The sequence below is a fragment of the Ochotona curzoniae genome, unplaced genomic scaffold (genome assembly GCF_017591425.1).
Source record: "Ochotona curzoniae isolate NIBS_2020 unplaced genomic scaffold, NIBS_Ocur_1.0 scaffold_1037, whole genome shotgun sequence".
Lineage (NCBI taxonomy): Eukaryota > Metazoa > Chordata > Mammalia > Lagomorpha > Ochotonidae > Ochotona > Ochotona curzoniae.
The window spans coordinates 288-26,368 of record NW_024467083.1 but is presented as its reverse complement, the minus strand read 5'-3'; the positions used below and the strand labels follow the sequence as shown (position 1 = coordinate 26,368).

The following is a 26,081-nucleotide window of genomic DNA, read 5'->3' as shown; positions in this document are numbered from 1 at the left end:
AGTCACTGAAGCCAGCAGGCTCCCACTAGACCGGAGCCAAAAGCCCCTGGGCTTCCACTCGAACTTGCAGGCTCCCACGAGGCCGGAGCCAGAGAAGCCAGTAGGCTCCCACGAGACCGGAGCCAAGGTTTGGGCTTCCACTCGAACTTGCAGGCTCCCACGAGGCCGGAGCCAAAGGCCCAGCAGACTTCCATGAGACTGAAGTCAAGAGGCACTCTCGGTGGCTTCCCCCATCCTGTTTGGTGTGTGCTTGCCTGAATAAATGCTTGAATGCTTGATTGCAAAGCATCCACTCTCGACTCTTGGCATTTGTTCTGGTGACCGGGCTCGGTGTTCGCGACAGTTGGCGTAGTCGGCAGGATCCTCGGAGGACACAATTCCAGCTCCAACCCCAGCTTGGAGGATCGAGGAGGACGAACACCCGGATTGGTGAGTGCCCCAAATGGGATGGGTCAGAAGGAGGATAGAAAGATATTTGGAAGTGAAATTTGAAGAAGGGATCGGTGATTTAATTAAAACTGCCGGCAGTTGTAATTTTGTTCAGTGGGAATTTAATTTAATTAAGGTACAATTGTTAGTTAGATTATCAATATGGGCCCAAAAATAATAGAGAGAATTAAGAAATTGAATTTCCGGAAGAGAAATGAAGAAAATGAGAATAAGGAACTTAGACCCCAAGCCTTATGGCGCAGTTGTGAACGTGTAGTTCAGGCAAAGTTCCCTAATTATCCAAAGGGCACAGCTGTGGGGGTCCAGCTGAGCAACCCAGATATAGTAGAGCCGATCCTAGCAAGAGCAGGAAAGAAGGAAGTTCCCGGCATCTTATGCAAGGTTATTAATGACATAGAGGAAGACAGACAGCGAGGAAAAAGGTTAGTTAAGGAAGCATTGTTAAAATCAGGTAACCCATTCCTAGCTAAGGTGTATGAGGAACAGTTGGAGGAAACTAGTAAGGCAATGCCAGTGACAATTACCAAATTGTCAACCCCAGTAAGCCAACGCGGACGCGCAGAGGCTGGGGAAAGGGTAGTGGAAACCCGAGAGTTAACTAGGGCTGAGATCTCTCAGATTCGTGGAGATTTCTCTCAGAAACAGCATTCTGATGTAGATTATTTAGATGCACTATGGACTAAGGGAGCCACAGGTTTAAAACTGACAGCAGAAGAAATGAAGCAGATTAACTTAACAGTAGAACATCCAAATTTACAGGAAGCTTTAAGATCAGTAGTAGAATTAGATGAAGATGAGACCAGATCCTTGTTTGCATGGATTGCACGAGCATGGGTGCAGGCCTTCCCATATTTAGATTTGGCTAGTATAGAACCCCAAGCCAGGTGGAGTGACCCAGTACAAGGTATTCGGGTGATAAGGAAGATAGGGTTACTGTGCAAAATGTATGAGGATAACCCAGAGCTTCACCCACTGAGAATACGATTAACACCAGCTATGAGGAATATCATAGTAAGAGGAGCACCAGAATCCATGAGGATGTTTTTGGCAGGAAGCATTGCAGGCATGCATGACTTACAGGAAGTGACTGATTGCCTTAGACAGTACCGGGACTTAAGTAACAATCCTAGGGCAGTATTTGCCACACAAATGTATGAGCCTTTCCCGAGCTTTCAGGTAACAGAGGCATCTCAGGTAAGAGCCCCTTTCCAAAACATTCGGGTAAAAAACGAAGGAAGGGGCCCGGGAAGTGGCCAGCCCGGACCCCTTTCCAGGAGGCCTCCCCCACCGCGCAGTTTTTTACGCGGAAGGAACGGAGAAGGTTCCCAAGGGATGAGAATAGGATTTCAGAGGCAGGGACTGTCCAACAGACAGTTTCCGAATGGGCAAGGTTGGAAACACAACATACGGCGACAACAACCCCGTTTCACCAATCCAGTAGAGAGGCAATTTCACTACCCCCCAGGCAGACCGGAGAGAACAGACCATACATCCTCCTGGCAGGAAGGTGTGAAGGGAAGGAATTTCGTGCGAGGTTCTTGGTCGACACAGGGTCACAGGTAACTATTGTTAATAATGAAGTATATGTTAAGGAAATCAAGCCAGAAAATTGGGTAAGGGGGATATCCGGAGCCCCCATACCCGCCCAAAAAATTCCAATTGTAATATATGTATATAATAGGGAACCCCTGCAGGCAAATATTATGAAAATGAATGTTGAATGCTGTGTTTTAGGCATGGATTTATTGCAGGATATAGTAGGGGAATGGCTACCATTAAAACAATTAAAGGGAATCTGTGCTGTAATAAGTATAGTAAAAATTGATCCAGTAGTACTCCCTCGAATTCCAGCTAGCTTTACTAAACAATATCCCATTAAGGGAGGACATGATGAAATTACTGAGGCTTTAAGGGAGTTAGAAGATCAGGGGGTGGTAGAGCGCACCCAATCATTTAATTATAACAGTCCAGTTTGGCCAGTAAAGAAACCTAATGGTAAATGGCGTTTTACAGTGGATTATCGTAACATTAATAAATTATCACCACAAATGCCAGGAAATTTACCTGAAGTAGAATCCATATTTTCGGGTATTAAACAATTAGCCCCAGAGTGGTATGCAGCTGTTGACCTCTCCGATATGTTCTTTTGTATACCCCTAGCTGAGGAATCAAGAGAAATTACTACCTTTACCTGGGATGCATGCCAATATCGTTTCACTAGGTTGCCACAAGGGTACCGGAATAGTCCAATCATTGCCCATGCTACACTCCGACAAACTATTCCTTGGGACTCATTCCCAAAATCTGTAAGAGTCTTCTCTTACGTGGATGATTTGTTGGTTTGTGGCAAGGACAAATCTGAAGTTGATTCTACAATAAAGCAACTAGTCACCCTGTTACAACAGGCAGGATGGACTATAAATCCAGATAAAATACAAGGCCCTAGTCAACAGGTGAAATTTTTAGGAGTCTTATGGTCCTCAGTAGGGCCCAGCATCCCTGACAAGGTAATGGATATTCTAACCCACATTGAAGAGCCCAAAACTAAACAACAAGCCCAACATATAATTGGTTTATTTGGCTATTGGAAAAATCACATACCCTATTTACAAATTCTTCTAGCACCAATGTATAAGGTTACTAGGAAAGCACAAGATTTTGTATGGGGTAAAGAACAACAAGATGCCTTTCATACTGCCTTGAGCTATATGAAATTATATGCACAATTATATATTCCCCAACCAGATGAAGAATTAGTTATAGATATTTTATTTGTGAAGGATTATGCATCATGGGGAATGTTTATTAAAAGGTCAGGGAAAATTTTACCAATTGGCTTCAGATGCAAAAGATTTCCATATGCACCAAACAAATATTCTCTATTTGAGAAATATGTTTGGGCAACCTATAGTGCTTTATCATCAATAGGTTTTTCTATTTCCAATAAACGTATACACATCCGCACGCCTGCACCCATTTTAGATTGGGTTAGGATGCGTGATGAATCTTTGTCAGGCCTTCCCATTGAAAACAAGGTACTCCACTGGAAATGGCAATTACAACAGTTATTGCAGGACACTTTTGTTAAGTCCAGTACCAAGGTATCTACTCTAACAGAAGAGTTAAGCCAAACACCAGTAATCGCAGCACCCAAGTTAACTACAGAACCTGATCGCCAACCAATTGGCCGATGGGGATCTAGTAAAACCCACCCTAATGCTTGGTTTACAGATGGTTCCTCCTCAGTGACTAATGGCAGAATATCATGGAAAGCAGCAGCTTTCAGGCCCAGTGACAGGAAGATTCTTACTAGAGAAGGATCCGGACAGTCGGCACAAATTGCTGAACTACAAGCAGTAAAATTGGCTGTAGAGGAATCCATCAAGGAAGGTCAGAAACATGTACATGTTTTCTCAGACTCATGGGCTGTATGCAATGGTATAGCCATTTGGTCTGCTAAATGGCGTGCAAACTCTTATACTATTAACAACAAACCTGTATGGGGCCAGGATGCTTGGCTATTTTTAGACCAAGCACCCATTTCCATCTTTGTTACCCATGTAGATGCTCACACTAACAAAACTACCTTTGAGGCTGAGAATAATGCCATTGCTGATAGGTTAGCTAAAGTTAACATAGCTATTAAATTACAAAATACAGCCCCCTGGAGAAGCACAATTACAGAGACAGGCATTAAATTAAAACGAGACCCAAATTGGCAAATGACCCTTCCAGGTACTGAAGCTCCAGTTACTCCACATGAAATTCTGGAAATTCACAGAATTAATGGTCATATGGGCACACATGCAGTGTTCCGATGGTTCCAACGACGGAACATTAAAGTCACATGGCAAGCATGCCGCAAGGCTATTCAGACTTGCCCAGCATGCCCCAATTGGCAGCAGCGTTTTAGACACCATAAGCCAAATACAATGGGCAAGCCACAAGAGTTTAACCATACTGTTCAAATAGATTATATTGGACCATTGCCTTCATTTAAGGACCAATATGCATGTGTAATAGTGGACGTCTGTACAGGGTTGGGCATGGCAACCGCTTCTAGACAGGCAAATCAGATATCTACTATATTTGCCCTTATCAGATGGTGCTCTGCATATGGCCTACCTACCATCATTGAATCAGATCAAGGTTCTCATTTCACCGGTAGCAGTGTACAGAAATGGGCTTTAGATTGGGACATTATGTGGAATTTCCACATTGCTTACAACCCTACTGCATCCGGATTTGTGGAACGTTTCAATGGCCTTCTTAAGGCCCAACTGCTCCAGTTTGAAGGTGAACAATTACAACGTGCACTAAATTTAGCTTGTTTTCAGTTAAATGATAGGGATCGTGTGCAGCGCCGCTCACCTTTTCAAGAAGCATTTCTCAAATTAGCCTTGCCCTATCCAACCCCTACAGACTCCACTCTACTCGTCCCAGACAAGGCAATTGGCAGAGACAGGAAGAATAAGGCCCTATATACGACGGACATCGTCGCACAGGGACCAGGACACTCATTTTGGACTACATCAGGTAAAGGCGAATTACGCCTCACCAAGTCTGATGATTTAATTGCAAGATGATTAGGCCAGTCTGCCGTGCCATTCAATTGCTTGTTATAATAGTCTTATTTCTTTTGGCTTTGTGGCTTGTTGCCCACTATACTATCTGTACTACACGCAGTTGCAGCTCCGATTACACTGCTGTAGTTGGAATTATTGATATTGGGCCATGTGGCACATTTTCCAATTTCTCCTATTGCCTTTTTGCTTTGTAAGTGGCGATGAGCTTTCCTTGAAGGACGCCACTTCCCCGACCTATTGGCTCAGTAGATCTATTTTCTCAAATTTTACCGCTAATAATTTATATTTTTGGAATCATTATGCTTTTTGCAACCATTTTTCAAGGAGTTTTTCCCCAAGTAATTGCACGGCATATTGGGATGCTAGGACCGATGCTCATTTTTCACCGGTCTGGCATGCTTCTGATTTGTCAGATGGATCAGACATTGGCTTTTTACAAACTAATATTAATGAAGAAAATCCTTTGAGATGTCATCTTATAGAATTGGTCCGAGATGTATGGGGGTCATCTCCCATGTATATTTATTATGCCCAGAAACTGGCGGCACGCCCACATGTTGTGGGACTGCAGATCAATGGCACCAGGAATATTACCTTTTATACACAAATGACTTCTGACACATATTTTACGTGTGGAAAATTTCTTAAATATTCCTTGCCAGCTCAAGCTTTTGCCCTATGGGAAAAGTCTGCCGCACCAACAGATGATTATGATTTTTCTGCTTTTTATTCTGACTCTTCTGACTATCCTGATTCTTCTGATTCTTCCCCTCCTACTCTCCCCACTGCACGTACGGAATCTACTACGGAACCTCCCTATAGAACATGTATGGCCAATCAGGCAATCACATGTAAACCAGAATTTCAAAAGCCCAACCGTACCTTGCCATCACCTTGGGGAATATTTTGTGATTTCATTGATAAAAGTTTGACCCAGAAGATCCAAGCTTTTTACCCAAATAAGACTATCTATGTGTCATGTGTAGCAAATTTTCCCAATTTACCCATTTATGGCTCATTCCGTCCTTTTACCTTGGCACCTGATGATAGGCCCTATGCCCAGCACTTTCATACTAATTTTTCTCTTCTCATTACTAATTCTTCTTATTTACCTATCAATCAATGGTGGGAAGTCATGCGCCTAGGTACTCAAACCTGGCGCACTCCATTGGTCATTACTGACCCTGTTCCACAACCCTTTCCATCTTTTAACCCACCCCATGAAAGTACACGTACCCCTGACCTAACTGGCACTCAGGCTCTTCGCCAATTCCTTTGTGTGCGTAGTCTCTTTCTCTGGCATGAAACTCCCAAAAGTACTGATATGGGTTGGATTTGCTTTCCTTTTGAATTTCAATATCATTGTGATTTACTTCCGTCACAGCCCAGATATGCTCCTGATTATACTATGCCAGTATATGGTCCCGGGGGTGAAGAGACTTGGACTACCTTCCGGCTGAGCCGAAATTTTTGCCAAGCCCCACCGTGGCGACTATTAAATGATATTTTTAATTTCACATTCTCCTTATACAATTATGCAAACTGGTATACAAAACCAATGTGGAACCAGTCACATTTATATCTCAACCCCAATAGGCCTGTGTCTTGGTCTAATGCTTATACCACATCTGATGCCCACCTTGCAGAAACTCATGTAACCATCCCTTATCGATGGAATTTGACAGATATATTGAGCCCTGATGCATCTAATGTTGTTAATGTCACACAACGATTACCATTTTTGATTTGGACTAAACTTTCGCGGGTTAATGTCAATTTTGGCTTTACCTGCTTCCAAGAATGTGATGAACATTTGCCCCATTGGGTGCCAGTGGCTAATATATCCAAATCATCTGTCCAATATCTATGGGCCAATTATTCTACCATGGCTGTTGAACGAGCCGGACGCAAGCCAGTCTCTTCACACCCCCGTTTCTGGAAGAGGTGTGATTGGGGACCCTTTTCCATGAAACGTGTGTCTGCCATACATCGCTCTTTGTTGTACAATGTATCCTATTTTGATTTACCTATGGATATCTCTACCCATGTTACCAATATTACTTATGCAATTCGTGCAAATTACCCAAGGAAACTCTCTCCAGCAGTCACTTTATATGACTACCACCCACCCTCTCTTAATGAAGTGGTATTGACAGTAAATTCTAAATTGGCCGCATATATGCCTACACAAACCAATTGTCCAAATGATTTTGACATTACTGATGCAGTGGTAAGATATCCATTGGTTCCGGAGGCGGACCACCATACTGTGCACTGGTGGCTTTATCAAGGCATGAACTTTGATAATTTCACTCATGTACGGTGGGTGGGAAGTCTCCCATATTATACCTATATGCTTTTACCTGGACCAGATAATGAATGGGCTATGTATGATATTATTAGCCATAATATTTTGAAAAACCATACGGATGTTGTAGACAATTCATTTGTACACCCTGTCTTTGAATATCGAATGAATTTTGATACATGTGGAACTAAATCCCCGCTTGACCCATGTTTGATCGATCGCGGTGGATTTAATGAGACCCACCGATGGGTCACAGCACATTATCCGTCAGCAGTAGTGAACCCACCAGTAGTGCCAGCTACGACCATCTCAGCACCAGGCATCCTCCCTGTAGCTTCAAGACCACATCGCATTCTAATCAAACCATCAATCACACCTATGCATATACGTCTGTCCCTAACATCTTTCGCTTCTACAGACTTGTCCAGCTTACAATGTGATAAGCGATATTTCGCCTTACCAACCCTTTATCACGCAGCCCGAGGCGGAAACTCAGGACGACGTCTGCTACAGGTAGCAGAAATAGGTGCATTCCTTGTGGGGACAGCACTTGGTGCACTGATTGCAGGTGCCATGACTGAAGAACTTCAAGTACAGATCACGAGCCTGCGACACCTACAGAATGAACAATTCCGAGCAGTCCAAGCTATTTCCAACAACCTGCATGCTGTCGCCGTTACATTGGACAAAATGCATGCAGAACAACAGAGCTTTAAAGAAGGCATGAACATCCTCTTCAAAAAACAACTAGAAGATGAAAAGATTGTTGCCCAGGAAGTATCCCAGATTCTCCATCGTCAAGAGTGTCTACATGCGCAGTTAATGCTGCAAGCTGCCTTCAATGATCTCAAGATGCTTTTCAACACTGGCGTTGGTCGTGAGACGAGATCAGGTATAACTGTTTTAGACCCTACTAAAGAAAGTTCCTGTGTTGACGGCTTTTGTGACTTATATATATGGCAGATTTCCACTTCATCGGCTGTAGTGGCTTTTGACACTGTACCGGTGCCACAATACATCTCTGGCTCCTGGCTGGTACCTTATGATCGTTACCTGTTGGCGGTGGTGGACAATAGTTCCTGGTATGTGCCCATGTCTTCAGTATATGCGCTTGGGCCAGGCCTTTTTCTAGGGTTTGAGCTCTGGAGGCCGGACTATCCGATCTCTAGAATCGCCCTGTGGCCTCATGGCATCAGACGCATAACAGACCTTGGTGGGTATCGCATCCTCACGTGCGGTGACTCTGCCTATTCGGTCCAATTGTGGCACAACGCTTCCTACAAGGAACATGTCGAACTCCCCACGGGATGCCATGTCCATACCAACACCATGATGGCAAAACACGATCAAACCAACCAGACAGTCCTAACCTCAGTGGCCATGGTTACAAACCATACCTTTGGTTTGCATTATTTTGTTAAGCCTGTCACATCCAGCCATGAAATTTTTAGAAAGTGGCAAGAGTCCGCTCAACATCTGGACACACTCTTCACTCAAAACCAACACGTCATAGATAAACTACATCAAGATTCTACTGCAGTTCTGAAGACAATGAAGCAAGACATCTCACAAATGCGCTACATGGTACAACACGCTCGTATAGTCCCATCATCTGTCTTTACATCGATAGCTCAAGATTGTACCCTATTTCAACTGATACGTCGCGCAATCTTACAGGATTTTGCCTGCTTACAGCGATGGAATCCCTGGCACTGGATGAAAGAACTATTTCGTATCATCACTATACTGATACTATTTTACATCTTTATTCGTGCCTTCTTCTTCTTCTGTCGCAGGACTGCTCGTGCTTCTACCAAAGAATATCATAAGAAGTGGCTATACAACCATGCCTAGAAGAAGATCCGCTCTCAATCTTAGGCACCATGCATGCTGTCGACTTTGCCTAGCATACCATGTGAGACACTTCTTTACCATCTCTGGACAACAGCATTTTCGCGAAATATGGCCAATATTATGCAGATTGGTTAGATTTTATGCTTGTACTCCTTGCATCTTATGCAATCCTAAAGTTTCTTTCACTTATGCCTTTAATACTTCTAAGTTTAATCTTTGTGATGTTCTCAATCATGTATGGTTCCATACTTCAAAGTTTGCTGTTCGTTTTTTAGATTGCCCTCACGTTGATCCTGATTACCACAATTACCATTTGTTGATGTTATTGTGTGCAGCATATTTTAGAGTCCCCCGTTTTTGCCCATCATTAGTAGATTTAGCTTTAAGAGCTTTATGCTTCCATTATTTTCGCTATTTGTATTCTTTATGGAAATATTATAAGCGATATCCATCTCTCCGCCCACCTTATGATTTTTCTTTTGATTTATAGCATTTTTTGAGATCCACTTTTATTTATGGACCTGACCCGTTGGATTTTGGATGCCGTAATTTTTCAACTTTCGATCCCAACAGACCTACTCCTGTAGCAATTGTACGGCCCTTTATCCAAGCGCCGCCCAGCTCCCTCACCACCGCAACTCTTCACCCTTGGAGACACCCAACACTTGTTGGCGAACGGCGAATTCGTCATCGTCGTAGGAGACTCAGCCTATGACATCTTTCCCATTGGGTATTCCCCTTGTCTCCTATTTGTGATCCATCGGCGATTCCTCTGGAACCACCGACGGATCAGGGGGTGGATTGATAGGAACAGTCTGACTATAAGTACTTTACATTTACATTGCTCCAGCAAAACATGACCATAAATAAAAATGGAGCTTTGGGAAATATGGGTTGGAATATTATTAATAATCTTAATTGTATCCTCAATATTGTTATAGTTTTATCAGAAATTGATGATCCAGAAATAGCTGCAATAATAGATTTCTTTTGTAAGTTATGCTGTGACTTAATAATGGATATAGTGTGTATGTTAGAGTCTTTTAACAAAGGTGACTCCATCCTCCTAAACTACTGGTGAAATGGGGCCTCCTCTCTTATCGCTCCTGTCAAGAGACTCCTAGGCGCACAAGCCCTCCCCTTATCACCTTTGTCAAGAAGCCACAATGTACGTAAGCATGTCATGGTAGGAATGATAAAAGAAGAAATAATTGTATATTAATGAATAAGTATGTTTTGAGAATGAATATGCATGTTTTTTAGAATTAAGAAAAGCAAGTGTTATTGATAGATAATATGTAATAACCAATCAAAATATTGTAAACAACTGCCTGTTTTGCCCCTGAATTTGTATATAAACCCATGCATTTGTCCCAGTCACTGAAGCCAGCAGGCTCCCACTAGACCGGAGCCAAAAGCCCCTGGGCTTCCACTCGGACTTGCAGGCTCCCACGAGGCCGGAGCCAGAGAAGCCAGTAGGCTCCCACGAGACCGGAGCCAAGGTTTGGGCTTCCACTCGAACTTGCAGGCTCCCACGAGGCCGGAGCCAAAGGCCCAGCAGACTTCCATGAGACTGAAGTCAAGAGGCACTCTCGGTGGCTTCCCCCATCCTGTTTGGTGTGTGCTTGCCTGAATAAATGCTTGAATGCTTGATTGCAAAGCATCCACTCTCGACTCTTGGCATTTGTTCTGGTGACCGGGCTCGGTGTTCGCGACAATAAGGCAAAGTTAGAGAGAAGCAGAGACAGAGAGATCATCCATCTGCTGTTCCCCTAACAGCTATAATGGGATGCAGAGCTGGGTCACTCCAAGGACAGAAACCAGGAGCTTCTTCCAAGTCTTCCACATGGTGCAGGGGCCTAAGTACTGTTGGACAATCCTCTGCTGCTCTCACAGGCAGATAACTGCACTGGAAGTGGAGCCGCCAGGATTCAAACAGGCACCCATCTCAGATGCCAGCACCACTGGCAGTGTCGTTAACCCACACACCACGGTACTAGCAGGAGGGGCCTTCTATATTTAGAATGGACTTTTCCACTTAGCCCTGTTACCTAGTTTCCTTCATGCACACACATAATTATGGGCCTACTTTATCCTTCTCTCTCTCTCTAGACAGTAAGCTCCATTAATGGCAGAGATTATGATTATCTTGCTAACCATTAAATTCCTAGTATATAAAATATAATGAAACAGTACATTTCTGTATTAGCAATACAATGATAATTTTGCTTTTCTTAAATCTTTTTTTTTTTTTTTTTACAAAAAAAGATTTACTTCTTTTTTCTTTGAAAGGCAGAGTGATAAAGAGACAGAGATCTTGCATCTGATGGTTCACTCAGCAAATGGCTGCAATAGAGAGCTGGGCTGGTCTGAAGAGCCAGGATCTTCTTGCTGGTACCTCTCATACATGCAGGGGCCCAGGGACTTGGGCCATCCTCCACTGTCTTCCAGGCTTAGTAGCAGGGAGCTGGATTCCAACTGGAGCAGCAGGGACTCAAATTGGCACTCGTATGGGATGCTGACACCACAGCCTACTACATCATGGTGACAGCCCCTGAAATTTATTTTCTATTTAGCAAACCCACATGAGGAAAAAGAAAAGTAATCGACATCGCCAGAAGGACTCTGGGAACAGGACAACTGAATCTCTAAGAGAGCTGGTGATGAATTTCTCGGGCATATCTGCACTCAAGGTCCCAACTATGTATCTTCTTAGGTGAGTATAAATTTAGTCAACAGACTAGCTAACCTGGTATTTCCATTGTGAGAAGTTGGTGTGATGGAGGGGGTGAACAATTCACTAGAGAGAGTGAGCAGAGCTAGGGTAACTGAACTCACCCTGCAAGGAGGCAGGAGACAGGCAGGTCCCCACAGAGTGGCTGACAACTGTGGCCACACAGATAGTGACCTGAGGGGTGCACCTGTAGTGCAGTCGCCTTTCCCTTATGCTCACTGCCACCACAGGCTTGGAAGGGAGCAGTGGGTGGAACGCCTCAGGCTGTCTGTTCCAATATTGACCAATTAAAGAAGCATACTTGTAGCTACAATTGGATCCTCAGCTGGGATGAGCTTTCTCTGGTCCACCACATTTTTCTGGTAGGTGATTGGCGATTTTGCCCTGTGCTGGGGAATCTATATCCTCCGTCATCCTAGAGGACTCCACCGAGTGCTCCAGGAACACCCTCCACAATTTCACAAATCCTTTTAAGCTTCAACAACACTGAGACTGTGGACCCAGTGGCACGGTGGCTAGGTCTGAGCTGCTTCACTTCCAATCCAGCTCCCTGCTGATGTGCCTATGAATGCAGGGGAGGATGGCCCCAGTGCTTGGGCGTTTGTACCCACGGGGAAGAAGCTCCAGGTTCCTGCTTTTGGATCAGTCCAGCTGCAGTCACTGCAGCCACGTGGGAAGATCTCTTTCTGTCTCCCCCTTTTCCCTTCTATGACTCAACCTTTCATATAAACAAATCTTAAAATAAAGATAATAATATTGCTAAGATTGTTAACCAATAAAAAGCTGATGGCAGAATGGCAGAAACCCTTGACTGAACGTATCTATTGACTCTATCAGCACTACAAATACTAAAGTATCTGACCTTTATTTTTTTTCTTGTCTCCTCAAAATTACATTATACAGGAAGAAAAAATTTTATATGACTTTTAATATGTCGTTATGAAAGGATGAATACATTTCAGCTTTAAGCAACTTCAGAAAGAAATTATCTTGAATTTTAAACTTAACTATATCATATTCAGCAAAAAAGCTTAATATGACTTTATTCAATCAGACAGGCTAAATACAAATTCTATAATTGTTAAAAAAAAAAAAAAGAGGCAGTAAACATGCTGATAAAACTGTTCCTAGCAAACCAAGTCACACTCAATTTTCAAGTAAACCACATGGCATAACTATCACAAGAATTCTTGTATCTAGGAAGCGTCTTCAAAAGTTCATAGAAACTGTGTTATGAAAACACTACCTATGAATTTTCAAGTGCTTTTCCCAAATGAATGTCTTTTAAGGTCATTTTCTCCCAGATTTCTCAAGTAAGCTAGTACTTTTACATTACTAAATGAAGTGTAATCAAAATGTCACATAAAACTTCCCATTTGCATTTTAATTTAAAATAACAGTGCTGTACCTCTGAAGCATCTCCATAATTGAGTGAATCCATTTTTTCTGAGAGTCAGGAAGTACCGTTTGTGTACTGGTTATTGCAATATCAATAACACACGTTCCAGGAGCTGAAAAGAAGCTATCCTCTTCTTCATTTTCTTCTGTTATCAACTTAGCTTCTCCACCTCCAAAGACAACTGCTGAACTTAGTTTCTTATACTAAAAATGGAAAGAAACATGTTTTGTTAGCCAAAGTGTCCTGAGATAACTTTTACTATGTAAAAATTGAATTTGGAAAATAACACGGAATTGGAATTAAAAAAGAATGGGTTCTACTCCTAGAATAGATCACTTGAGATTTCATTTTGGGCAGAATCCTTACTCAGAAGTTCTCCATGCAGCCCTGGAACCATTACCTTGTCCACAGTAACATCATCGTCATCAGACTTACTCTGTCGGCTTACCAGCATGACTTTCTGCAGTAACAAAGTGTTAGGACCCTTGTTTGGTACAGAGAAGACACTCTATGGATGCTTACTGACTGAATAAGCCAGGACAAAGTTTCCTGTCCTCTGTGTTTACATATTTATATAAACCCAGTCAGTTACCAGGTATTAAGAAGTATAATTATATACATGATCACCTGGCAGATGCTGGTGCCTGCACTTCACAATTCTGTACAAAAATTCTCAAATCAAATACCTTATCAGTGTGAGAACAATAGCACGTGTTGATTTATGGTCTTCTTTAGGAAAGTATAATTTCTAACATTACCTGCTTGGCATTTAAAAATACAAATGTTTTTCCTTTGAAGATCTCTTTTCTTTCCTGCCGCCTTGACAGATCAATATTATTATTTCCAATGGCTGGTTCATCAATAGGTGGGTAAAAACTGTAAAAGTTTGTAAAGCATATTGTAGTTATATACTACTCTGCATGCTTACTATTAAATTGATAAATTTCTGCTACCAGAAAAGCATAATTTCCACAAAATCACAAGTTCTTTTTAAAGTAAGATTTTTTTTTTTAAGTTGGTACAAAATGACCAAAAGCCACCCATGTGCCTTTTCAGGAACTATAGTGAGAGGTACTGCACAGCACAGCAGGACTGGCTTTCAGTTCCTCAGAACAACCAAGGTAGACAATCATAATCAGACACATGGGAAACACACATGACTCAAACAGTTAATGTGAATTGCAAAAGGGTGAGAGAGAAGATCAAATTCATCAGCAGCTCGTGTTTACTGGGGAGCCACTCTGTGTTACTAAGGCTCACATTTAGTTCTGTGAACACTACCGTAATATTGTTTCAGAGCATTTTAGAAAAGTTCACAATAGTTTAAAACTTTCTCTAGAGTAAAGAACCTATTTTTCTGCTCTTTAATAAGATGCTATAATATTTTTTTAAACATCTGGGGAGATGAGAAGAAAGCAAGTAGGAAGTAAAACTGAACAGATAATTCTCAAAATTTCATTAGGCCATTCTTTGAATTCCCTAAGATATTTTGTTACAGTTGATGCAGCTTGTCCCTTTAGCTCCGGGGAAAACATTTAGCCCAACATAAGGATGACTACAGGGAACAAGACAGGAAGAGGCAATTCACAACATTTAAGGGTTAACTCTCTTCAGAGAGTAACAACCAATAGGACAATATTGCAATCTTAATGGTGATCAAAGGAGGTAGAACTGATTTCCCTGCTTCCTCCTTATAGCTGCCATCTCGCTCCGCCTCCATTTCTCCTTGGCCACACAGAATATGACACATCTCCTAAAGTAAAGCTGAGTCTTGACAGAAAAGTGGAAAATTTATGGCAACTTGAAGAATAACAGCATTTTTCCAATCCATCACAACAAATGCTCTATGTGTATCCTGAAATGATTTCTGCAAGCCAAAATCTTGGGGGACTGGGTTATCCAGAAGATCACCACAGATTTCACTGACAATATAAAATTCGAGCTACCATGTTAACTCTCCTGTTTCTAAACAACTTTTAAAATTACACAGTTCACTTTTAGCGGTTTACTGTATCTAAGAAAAGAGTTAACTGTAGTTTAGTTCAAAGGATTTAACATCCTCTCTACACTGAACTAGGTTTCTAAAAATAAGCATAGAATTTACCTTCAGCTTTTCCTAACAACTTTTTTTTCCTAACAGCTTTTCCTTAACCGGTGCCCATATGGGATCTTGGTGTGTTCAAGGTGAAGACTTTAACTGCTAGGCCAGGCTACCGGGCCCAGTACATTGTTTTAATCCCAGAATTTTAATACCTAAATTTGTAGTCCACAAATTGAGAGATGTTTATACTTGTTGGCAAGGCCCACGTTGCCAGGAGGGACTAGGGTTATGAGAAAGACAAGACAGACAACACACACAACACACCTTGCCTCATTCTTGTGAAGAGAATGCCAGTTTATTCAAAGTCAAGTTGCATCTTTATAGTCTGCTTGGCCCCTCCCAGCACTTTCCCAATGATCAAGCAACACCTAAGCTCCCCTGAGGACATATAAAAAGGGGAAGCAGGAAGGAGGGAAATTGCAGTCAAGCCAGGGGCTAAATGTATCAGGCCAAGATTGCCCATCCTGTTACACATTTGAGAAACAAGCTGAGCTGTGGAGTTAACCCTTGGGAGACCGGGGCCACAGGAAAGATCTTCCTCTCTGTTTTTCCTCCTCTCTGTATATCTGACTTTGTAATAAAAATACATAATAAATATTTTAAAAATTCCACAATGTACCTTGGTTTACTTTAGAACACTGTGCAATTTGAAACTCACCACTAGGTACAATCTACCTTGACAAAAACACAGATATAGGGAAGAACTACCCTGAGCAAAGAACACAGATGCATTAGTGGGTAGCTGGAGAGAAAGCCATACTTGACCTGGCACACAGACTGCGATCTCAGCTTCACCCCTGTGCTCCAACTCCAGGACAAACACAGATGATTAATAACACAGTGAGAAAAAGCGAGCCATGTTCTGAACTTCATATTCCTAGATGAGCCTTAAATTTCTCAGTGTACTGATGAGAACAGAGATTAGTGAGAACTATACAACTAATTAAAGTCACTATTTCTGAAGTAATATTTTCAAGAAGTTTCAAAGCATTTCTGGTGCTCCAGTGACAGCTAGTAAGAAAACTAGAAAACACAAATATAATCTGACAGAAATATAGATTAGAGGCAGGCTGCTTCAATAGAAGGCTGCCAAATACAAAGTGACATAAAAATATTTTAAAATAAACTTGGCCTGATTGTATAAAATGTTAAGAGCCATAAGTAAAATAATGTTTTCATAGTAACTGGCACACATTATCCACATATTTATGTAAAGATAATCAAGAAATACTTTTTACCATTTACATTATATACTTGTACATAAATGTTTATCTCATCTTCAATACATTTCATCTAATCCACAATAATTCATTTTACTTCTGTCTTGTAAGTTTTCCAAATACAGCATTTCTCCAAACACACTGAATACAGTGAAATCAGTATCCCCAGCAACAACTACTCCCCCAGGACCTGCACAGCTCCCTGTTTCATCAGTGTGCTGGGAGCATGTTCCTGCTTTCTCGAACCACTTACTACACTGCTTCTTTACATGATCTCTAAAAGCTTAGCCCAAGGGGCAGCTACAACTTGCAGGTGTGCGGCACAATGCTTTGCCTTGGATTTTAACTGATTATATATATATGCTGTTCTCTACTAGTACAAACTTCCTAAATGTTCATGTACTGACTGTTTCAGATTGGTGTGTTTATTAGGCCTAAAAACTGATGGCAGGCTAGTGAGGTCAAACTTGTTCCAGTTTCACACTTGCAGGCAATAGACAGACTGCTGGCTCAGAGACAAAGCAGGCAGCATTAGCATCACTGTTTGTAGGTCACGTCCCTGATCAAGGACCGTGGCAGGATAGTCAGTATCTTGTGTGGACTGTGCTACCAGGGAGAGAACACTGACCTTGGGCCCGCCCGTTTCGTAACAAGCCAGCCAAAAAGCCTGCTGTTTTGAGAACAGCACGTGTAAAAGCCTTCAAGCACTGCATTTTGGCATCCCACCACAAGCTGTTGTAAGATACAGGGTACTTGGCCCGTTGCAGTGGCCAAGTGTTTAGGGTCCCTCGCCTTGCACAGCCCGGATCCATATCCCATAGGCATTGAAGGCTAGTTCAATCCAAGCACCTACTATTCCAGCCCCCACACACACTTGCAGATGCCTTTCTGTCTAGCCACCCCTGTCCCTGCCCTGGTTTTCATGCTCTCCAGTGGGAGTGGTTACCCACAAGGGAGGTGCCCACTATTTCCCTACTAGGCCAAGCCAACTTCCGGATTGTGCACTCTCCAGGTGGTTCTGGCACTTAACTTAACAGAATTGGCCTCCAGTGCCAGCCTCTGCCATCTGATGATGTGGCAAAGCCCAACTAACCCTCACCCACTCTAATTTTTGTTTGCACCAGTCGGAACAGTTAGCCAAACCTGGCCCTTCCCCAAGTCTAGCTCACATGAGGCCCACAGGTGTTGTAGCCCTGCCTAGTCTGGTCTGCCCCCATCCCAACTCATGCTCTCCAGTAGGAGTGGTTGTCCAGCAGGGGAGCCCACATTCCCCTGTCAGCTTTACCTGCTCTCTCCCCTCGACCCTCCGGTTCTCACGTGTGCTGTTTGGGCACTGCAACCATATCTGGTACAGCTCACCTCACGTTGGCATTCCTCAATGTGCACTAGTATGTGTTGTGACTGAAACTGGCCTGACCCACACTCTATGCTGGTGCTCAGATTCGCCAGCGGTTGATGTGAATGGGTTCAGCCTGGTCTGCCCCCCACCTATGCCATATGCATGATGTAAAGATTTATTTTATCTTTATTGCAAAGTCAGATATACAGAGAGGAGGAGAAACAGAGAGGAAGATCTTCCATCTGATAATTCACACCCCAGAGACTGCACCAGCCGAAGCTAAGCCGATCCAAAGCTTGGAGCCAGGAACTTCCTCCAGGTCTCCCAAGTGGGTGCAGGATTCTAAGACTTTGGGCCATCCTCCACTACTTTCCCAGGCCATAAGCAAGGAGCTGGATGAGAAGCAGGGCTGCCAGGATTAGAATTGGCACCTATATGGGATCCCGGCGTGTTCAAGGTGAGTACTTTAGCTGTTAGACAACCACACCTGGCCCCAGATAAAAATAAATATTTAAAAAAAAAAACCTACTACTGCCTGCCTGCCTTCCTTCTTTACTTTTCTCCCTCCCTCCTTTCTCTCTCTCTTTTCCCTTCAAGGTCACCAGCACTGGATAGTCTTTGGCCAGATCATCAAATATCCACAAGGTAACATGGGCAGTGATTCTAGGCTGTTGTGCCGCCTCTGTGTGTATGCTTTACCCTGATCCTCTTCTGGCCACTCTGGAGGAGGTCAGCACCACATTGGGCCACCAGGGCAGAAAATGAAAGGCCACGTGGATGGGGCCAGCAGAAAAGCAAAGAGCAAACTACAAAGGAGACTCAGCATCTCAGACAACGTCCACAGAAGCCTGCTGACAGTGGCTCTCCAAGGTTCTGTCACCTGCCTACTTCTGCATTTCCCCTGGTGACCATGTCCACACTCAGGACTTCAAAGGATGTGTATGAGGCTGAAGGTGACATCAAAAGAGGATGTGCAGGCCCGGCACAATGGCTCAGTGGTTAAATCCTTGCCTTGAAAGCACTGGGATCCCATATGGCTAAATCATTGCGGTGCATGCCCTGGGATCCCATTTGACTGCCAGTTTGTGTCCTGGCTGCTCCACATCCCATCCAGCTCCCTGCCTGTGGCCTGCACAAGCCTTGGAGGATGGCCCAACATCTTGGGATCTGCACCCACATTGAGACTTGGAAGAAGCTTCTGGCTCCTGGCTTCAGATCGACTCAACTCTGGCCATTGTGGCCACTTGGACATTGAACCAGTGGAATGAAAAATCTTTCTCTCTGTCCTACTCTCTATAAATCTGCCTTTCCAATAAAATAAATAAATTTTTGGAAGTAGAAGGACAAAAATCACAAACTACCACTACTACCCAGTACTTCATACCCATCGTGATGTAGCATAACACATAACCATGTGTTTATGGTGATGCTGATATTAACAAATCTATATCTGTCAGTCCTATAAAAACATAGCTCATACATATGTATGCAATAAGACATGCTTATGAACATGAACCACTTTGTTACTGCTCTAACAATAAAATGAGTGGGCCCGGCGCAATGGCTCAGAGATTAAATCTTTGTCTTGTAAGCACTGGCATCCCACATGGGTGCTGATTTGTGTTCCAGCCGTTCCACTTCCCATCCAGCTCCATGCTTATGGCCTGGGAAATCAGCAGAGGAAGGCCCAAAACCTTGGGATCCTGTGCCCATCTGGGAGACCCAGAAGAAGCTCCTGGCTCCTGGTTTCAGATCAGCTCAGTTTTGGCTGTTGCAGCCATTTGGGAAGTGAACCAGCGGATGGAAGATCTTTGTCTCTGTCTCTCTTTCTCGTCATAAACCTGATCTGTCTTTCCAATAAGAATAAATAAATCCTTATAAAATAAAAATATTAGTAACACTACAACATGCTGATAAAAATACTTTGGAAATTCTTAACTTGCTTAACACTCCTAAACTTAAGGCCATTTGAAATAGCCAGTCATTCTATAGAATCAATGTAAGCTTGTAATCGTACAATCTGGCCGCACTGATGGCTTTTGGGCAGCAGGTTAGGGGTCTAACAGGTTACAGGCAGTCGCACCCATGGCAGGAAATGTGGGGTGATCCAACCAACAGCCTTTGGTGTCACCAAGAACCCCAGGCTTTCAGGACTGGTTAGTCCCAGACAAGGCAGGATCCCCAATCTCAGGGAGCACAGAGTGGGCTGTGTGTCCTAGTGCTGAAACACACAGTGCATGCTGTGCTGCCTGCCCTGAATCCAGTGCAGAGGAGAGGAGCATGTCCAGGTGCACTTGAATGAGTCGGCCTGCTCCTACAAACCAGCTGAGGTCCTCAGATGCCACCTCAAAGACAAAAAAGGCCAGAAACTCCAAGTCTAGGCCAGATCTCCAAGTCTAGTGGCTCACAAATCTGGCACATATCATCCACCTTTTGTTGCAATTACCAACAATCAACATTTCTTTTAACAAGCAATTAGGGTGAGAGCAAGCCATGTGCTCAGATTTTATAGATGGAATTACTAATCTAGAGCTACCAAACTGTGTCAGTGCTGACCTCACTTTGAAATGAGGTAACAAAAGCAGTGCCCAGTGACGTCAACATTTACGTGCAAATATGTGGTTCTCCAAGAGGGTTGCTGCAGCCCCACTACCAAGGGTACCTCACCCATGACCCCGACACTGGCACATGAGCAATGCTGACCTATTTACCATGCTTCAACAGTTTTTTGTTATATATTAGCAGTTAACATCTGTTTCACAGAGCTAAGAAATAACCAATTAAGAATTTGGGGTACTCTTTCTTTACATACTAACTGAAAAAATCTCATTAACATGGAACACATACACACACACAAGAGAAACGTGGAACACAGCAACTATCACATCTAGAATTCCAGAGAGTTAACCGAAAGTCAATGCGCTCATCTTTTCTGTCATATGTTGTTAATTAGAAACACATAATATACCTTTCTATTTGTGGAGGCTGTTTCTTGGACTGAACTGCTTGGAGAAATTCAGTAAAATACTCTGGCTTTACAATGGGGCATCCACAAATGAGTGCACAAATCGTCTAAAAGAAAGAAAATATATGTGGATATATATATATAGTCATTACGATAGCTTCTTCTAAAGAAAACATTCATGTTATAAACTACAAACATGCCTTTCTAATAATTGTTTTCTTTCCTTTTCTTAATTTGATAAACGAAGTCACAATCTGTAAAATAGAATTTCATATTTGCTCAGTTTTATACCACAAACCAGAACTACTCAATTATCAGAAGCCAATGACACAGTAGTCCTTTGGGATAGGCAGAATAACACAAAGACTTTAAAAATGCATTCCAATTTGAAAAACATTACAAGTACACGTTCAGGCTGAAGAAATCTAACCCATCCTGCAGAGGCAATACACATTAAGAGATAAATGGAAATTTCTTTGGAGCCTTACTGCTTTCAGAAGGAGTAAGAGTATAGAATAAAGCCTCTTCAACACAGTAAATCAAGGAGCAACTGGTTAGGCTCAGTGGAAGCTGATGCACACATAAAGAGAGAACGAAACTGTGAACTAACGTGAATCAAGCTATCAGCCTCAAGTAACACACATCCACAAACTCATAAAGGACTAGAAAATACTACTGTGGGCAATTAAAATAAGAAAGAGCTGGCATATTCTAGGAAATAATCCAACTATACAGTTTATACATATGTTTTCAATAATGCAGGCGTTAGGAGCGACCAGATTGAGGGTATCTCTAAAGACTGGAATCTGACAGATCCCAACTTCCTATGTGAATGAGATCATCCAAATGCAACATAGAGTATTTAAGTTCAATCAACACAAGACTGGAGTTCGGTCCTTGGGCTTGGGGGCAACTGACGCTCCCTGCAGTGTGGCGACTGTGGGGGGTGCCCCTGCCGGGTCGGACCCAATGCGGGGGACTCACGCCAAAGACACTGCCACAAGGCAGTGAACGAGTCCTCGGCCTCCCCCAGGACCCAAGAGAGCTCTTCCCTCAGGGTAAGTCCGCCATGAGGGAACTTGGGAACTGGGTGGAAATTCCTAGCTCCGCCCAGCTGCTAAGACCATGCGGCTGGGGGAGTTTGGGAGGAGTTCGGTCCTTGGGCTTGGGGGCAACTGACGCTCCCTGCAGTGTGGCGACTGTGGGGGGTGCCCCTGCCGGGTCGGACCCAATGCGGGGGACTCACGCCAAAGACACTGCCACAAGGCAGTGAACGAGTCCTCGGCCTCCCCCAGGGCGGCCAGTGCACCAAGTGGTGCCAGGCTTTGCCTGCTGGCCGCCCGGAAGGGCAAACTCTGGGGTTTTCAAGATATGTAATTGCTGCCTGGGTCACTCATGACTAAGACTAGGTTGAGTGTAGGTGCAAAGTGAATTTTCGGGTATTCTCAGTGACAGTGTCATGAAAGATACAAGCAGGCAAGGGGACCAAGACCTAGTGGTTTGGGGGAAGTGTCCAGAAGATAATTTTAGTAAGACAGATGCAACAGCTCAATTATGAATACAGAGATGGGATATTAGTATTGAACATCACTGATCACCATATACTAGCCCACACCGAAGCTATGGATGGGGGCCTCTTTGGCAGTGTTGGGTACCATTGCCCGACTGAGTGTTGGAGTTGTGGAGTGGTCACATTTGGCAAATCAAGACACTCTCCAGCACACAAGAGAACTTGGGCTGGGGGTAGGCTCTGTGGGGTTGTGTGGGTCCAACCCTTTGGAATACAAATCCCCCGGGTTAGTTCCCAAGCTGGGGTTGCAATGGTCTAAGCTAGGTGTGACCACGACATCTGCCATCACTCATGGGTAAAGGAATCCACAACAGTCAGGGTAGGTCAAGGCAGCAGCACCCAAATGTGCATCTTTAAACAGGATGTGGGGTGGGCCGGGCTGCCACTGGAAGGGGACAGAAGGGGCAAGGCTGAACAAACCTTAACTCACAAGTAACAACAGAAATCAGGTTGGAGCACAGCTCATGCCAGGTAGGTCCTTGCACATACTGATCTGTGTGAGGCAGAGGCACTAAGCCACAGCATCCAAGGGGCCACGACAAGTGAGGGGCTCTGCCAAACAGAGACAGAACAACCACCGGCCTACACCTGCTCTATGGCAGGGCAGAGGCCCGGTTGGGGAAATAACAGGACACCCTAGCTGGGTTGAGTTTCCCACCAAGGAGCGCATGGGCTGGAACTGAGGCTACATTCTGATCAGGATACGATCGTAATCTCACTTGGCACAATTGTGGACTGGGATGGGAAGCACCAAGCCAGGCCAAATTCCAACACCATCTGGTGCTCTGGAGGACCGGGGAGGGTTGTGTGACAGACTAGGTTAGGTCTCAGCCCTTACTGAACCATGTGTGAGCTTGGTAGGGGTATGGAAGAGCCATGGCTGGGTTGAAATATCCAACGAATAAAACTGCAACACGCGCGATTCTGGGCTAAGCACGTAACTGCTCCGAGTCGCAATTTCTCTTCAAAATATAAAAGCTGAACTAAATACTCCTCAGGTTTCCCTCTGGTCCTGACATTCAATAATCTGAACAAAACAAAAGCAAAAAGCAAAACAAAACAAAACAAAACCCTATAAGCCTAACTATGCATTGAGAACGCTGAGCAAAAACTAATGATCAGGGTTTATTTTGATGTTTTTTTTTTTACAAAAAGTGATCAGAAACACCAAAGAAGAAACGCTGCACACTCCATGGTGGTGTCTCTAATGGTGGTCATTAGCATGTCAGGTACTAGAAGTGTCCTGCTCTGAGGACTTGGCAAAATCTCCTAAGACAATCAAAGCATCTTTGACCTTATTTCAGGCCTTCTAAACCCATGTATCATTACCTACTCCATTTGAGTAACTTAATATCTTAAGGGGGATTATGCTGAGCTAACATTTAAATATCAGGTCCTCATGCATATGAATTTTGGTTTTACAAATGTTTTATGAATCTATTACCTGTGAGTTTATCAACATGAGTATTTTTTAAGTTAGTCTTGCTGCAGCAGCAAAAAAATCAATGTCCTAAATTTTCCAAGAGGGAACTATCTTTGTTCAGGGTAACTTCACCATGATACAAATTTAACTTCAGGTTCAATCTGGGCAGTGAGCCTTTCTCTTTGACAGCTATTGCATACACATATATGTACACACATAAGAGCCATTTATGTATAAATTAGAATATAACACTAATATTTAATTAATTATAACAAAAGGTTTTTGCATCTTCAAACACAGGAATCAAAGTATTTGTTGCTTTTCAGCCTAAAACAATCCCACATATCTTTTGCACAGTCAGCCTGTTTAACGAATCACATCTTAAATGCCATTCTTCAATTACCTTTGGATATATCAAATCTGATGAAAATGCAAAACCTGAAAATATACCAAAATACATCACTGCTTTAATGACTAGTCAGCATCTTTGGAAGGTACATATCTATACATCTCAGGGCTTTAAAGATACAGCAAAGAATTCTTTGTGTGATTATAACTTAACTGAGGGAGCATGAGACCATGAGACAATGTCAGAGACTGGAGGAAGACAATCTGACAGAAGAGACACATGGTGCTAACTCTGTGCTGTGGTGAGTTCACTCAAGGTCCCAGAACTTGTTTTAATATGGGAACACAGTTCAACTTACTTTCATGGTGACTTTCACTGACATCATGACAAGGTGAGTACATTCTTTTGTCCAGCTGTTCACAGTGAGTCCTCCAAGTTGCAACACAGCTTGATTTAGAGCAGTTTTCCCAGACACATCTAAACAAGAAGAACAGGCAACCAAAGGCTCATACTCTACCCTGTGAATGACAATAAAGTTACGTTATCACAGTTACAAAGACTTTACAACTTTACAATACTTTACAACTTTAAACTTACAACATATTATTCGTTTAATTTTGACACATTATAAATTTGTAACTTAGGAAATTCTTACCTCCTAAATCTTGTGTTCCCAAAGAAGAAAAAGACATGGCCAACATCAACATTACATTTTAACTTATGAAGCATCAAACAAACGAGGCTCCTATCACAACTCACAGGGACTAACACAAACTTTTACTCACCTGTCACCCCCCATCTGTGATCCACAAAATATACCAACCACACAGAGTTCACTACTGTGCTAAATGGGAAGTCAATTATACTGTCACCTTATAATCCTTATCTTTGCTTTAAAATTCAATTGTTGTGAGATAAAATTGTCCACTTTAATCTAATTTAAAAAGTGTGGGGCCAGTGCCATTGGTTTGGTACACTAAGCTTCCACCAGGATTCCATATGGGCAACAGTTCATACCCCAGCTTCCCAAACGTGGATCCAGCTCCCTGCTTGTGGCCTGAGAAGGCAGTCAAGGACAGCCCAAAGTTGTGGGACTCCTCAGCCATGTGGGAGACTCAGAAGAGGCTCCTGGTTCCTGGCTTCAGATTGGCCCACCTCTGGCTGTTGTGGCAACTTGGGAGTGAAGGCAGGATCTCTCAGTCTCTCCTTCTCTCTGTTCATCTGCCTTTCATGTAAAAGTAAATCATTAACAACAAAAATTAAATAAACAAATCCATACCTGAATTTACTTTCAAACACTCCAAAGGTGACTCTATCCCCTGTCTTCAAAGTTTGGGGAAGGTGATTTTGCATTTTTGCCTCATTAACAAAGGTACCATATTTAGAATTATCTTTGATTGTCAATACAGGGATTTCATCAGTTTGACTCTGAAAATTAGAGAAGTAATTACAAGTCTTTTACAGCTCAAGCACATACAATCCAGGGGGAAATGATTCACAGGAGACATTTGATAACTTTTGAAAAGGGTAAAATAATAAATAGCTGCATATCCTGACACCAGAGGGAATGACAGCTACTGTTCTGGCTGCCTTCAAAGGACTAATTAGCAATTAACATAAATATCTCCCTTTAAGAAAATCTCTGAATTTCAGAATTATAACTCTTGGAATACAAATTTTTCTTTATTTCTGTAAATCAGTTGGGACTTTCCCAACCCTTCCATTTCACACACTTGAGAATTTTATGATTGGCAGCAGTTTGCTTCATGCATAACATGACAGC

General features: G+C 43.0%; 2 protein-coding genes across 3 annotated transcripts; one reads left to right on the top strand and one right to left on the bottom strand.

Annotated features, from left to right (window-relative positions):
* Nucleotides 1-240: 240 nt before the first annotated feature.
* Nucleotides 241-9,354, top strand: LOC121168884. 2 transcript variants are annotated; one of them, XM_040999379.1, is made up of 3 exons: nucleotides 241-429; nucleotides 4,873-4,986; nucleotides 7,823-9,354. In XM_040999379.1, the coding sequence occupies exon 3, from the start codon at nucleotides 7,918-7,920 to the stop codon at nucleotides 9,196-9,198; it is 1,281 nt and encodes a 426-aa protein (XP_040855313.1). In that variant the 5' UTR covers nucleotides 241-429; nucleotides 4,873-4,986; nucleotides 7,823-7,917; the 3' UTR covers nucleotides 9,199-9,354. The 2 variants fall into 2 exon arrangements, with proteins under 2 accessions (XP_040855313.1, XP_040855314.1); XM_040999380.1 differs by lacking the exon at nucleotides 4,873-4,986.
* A 2,899-nt stretch (nucleotides 9,355-12,253) lies between these two features.
* LOC121168686 (nibrin-like) lies at nucleotides 12,254-25,753 on the bottom strand (the record flags this gene model as incomplete). The annotated part of the gene is made up of 6 exons (XM_040999004.1): nucleotides 12,254-12,380; nucleotides 13,341-13,534; nucleotides 14,090-14,207; nucleotides 20,960-21,063; nucleotides 24,657-24,816; nucleotides 25,578-25,753. Coding segments are annotated over 6 exons (879 nt in total), but the record flags the coding sequence as incomplete, so codon positions are not given.
* Between the last annotated feature and the right edge of the window lie 328 nt (nucleotides 25,754-26,081).

Bases quoted from the DNA above. Each gene is read 5' to 3' on its own strand.
- LOC121168884 (XM_040999380.1), top strand. From the start codon at position 7,918: ATGACTGAAGAACTTCAAGTACAGATCACGAGCCTGCGACACCTACAG.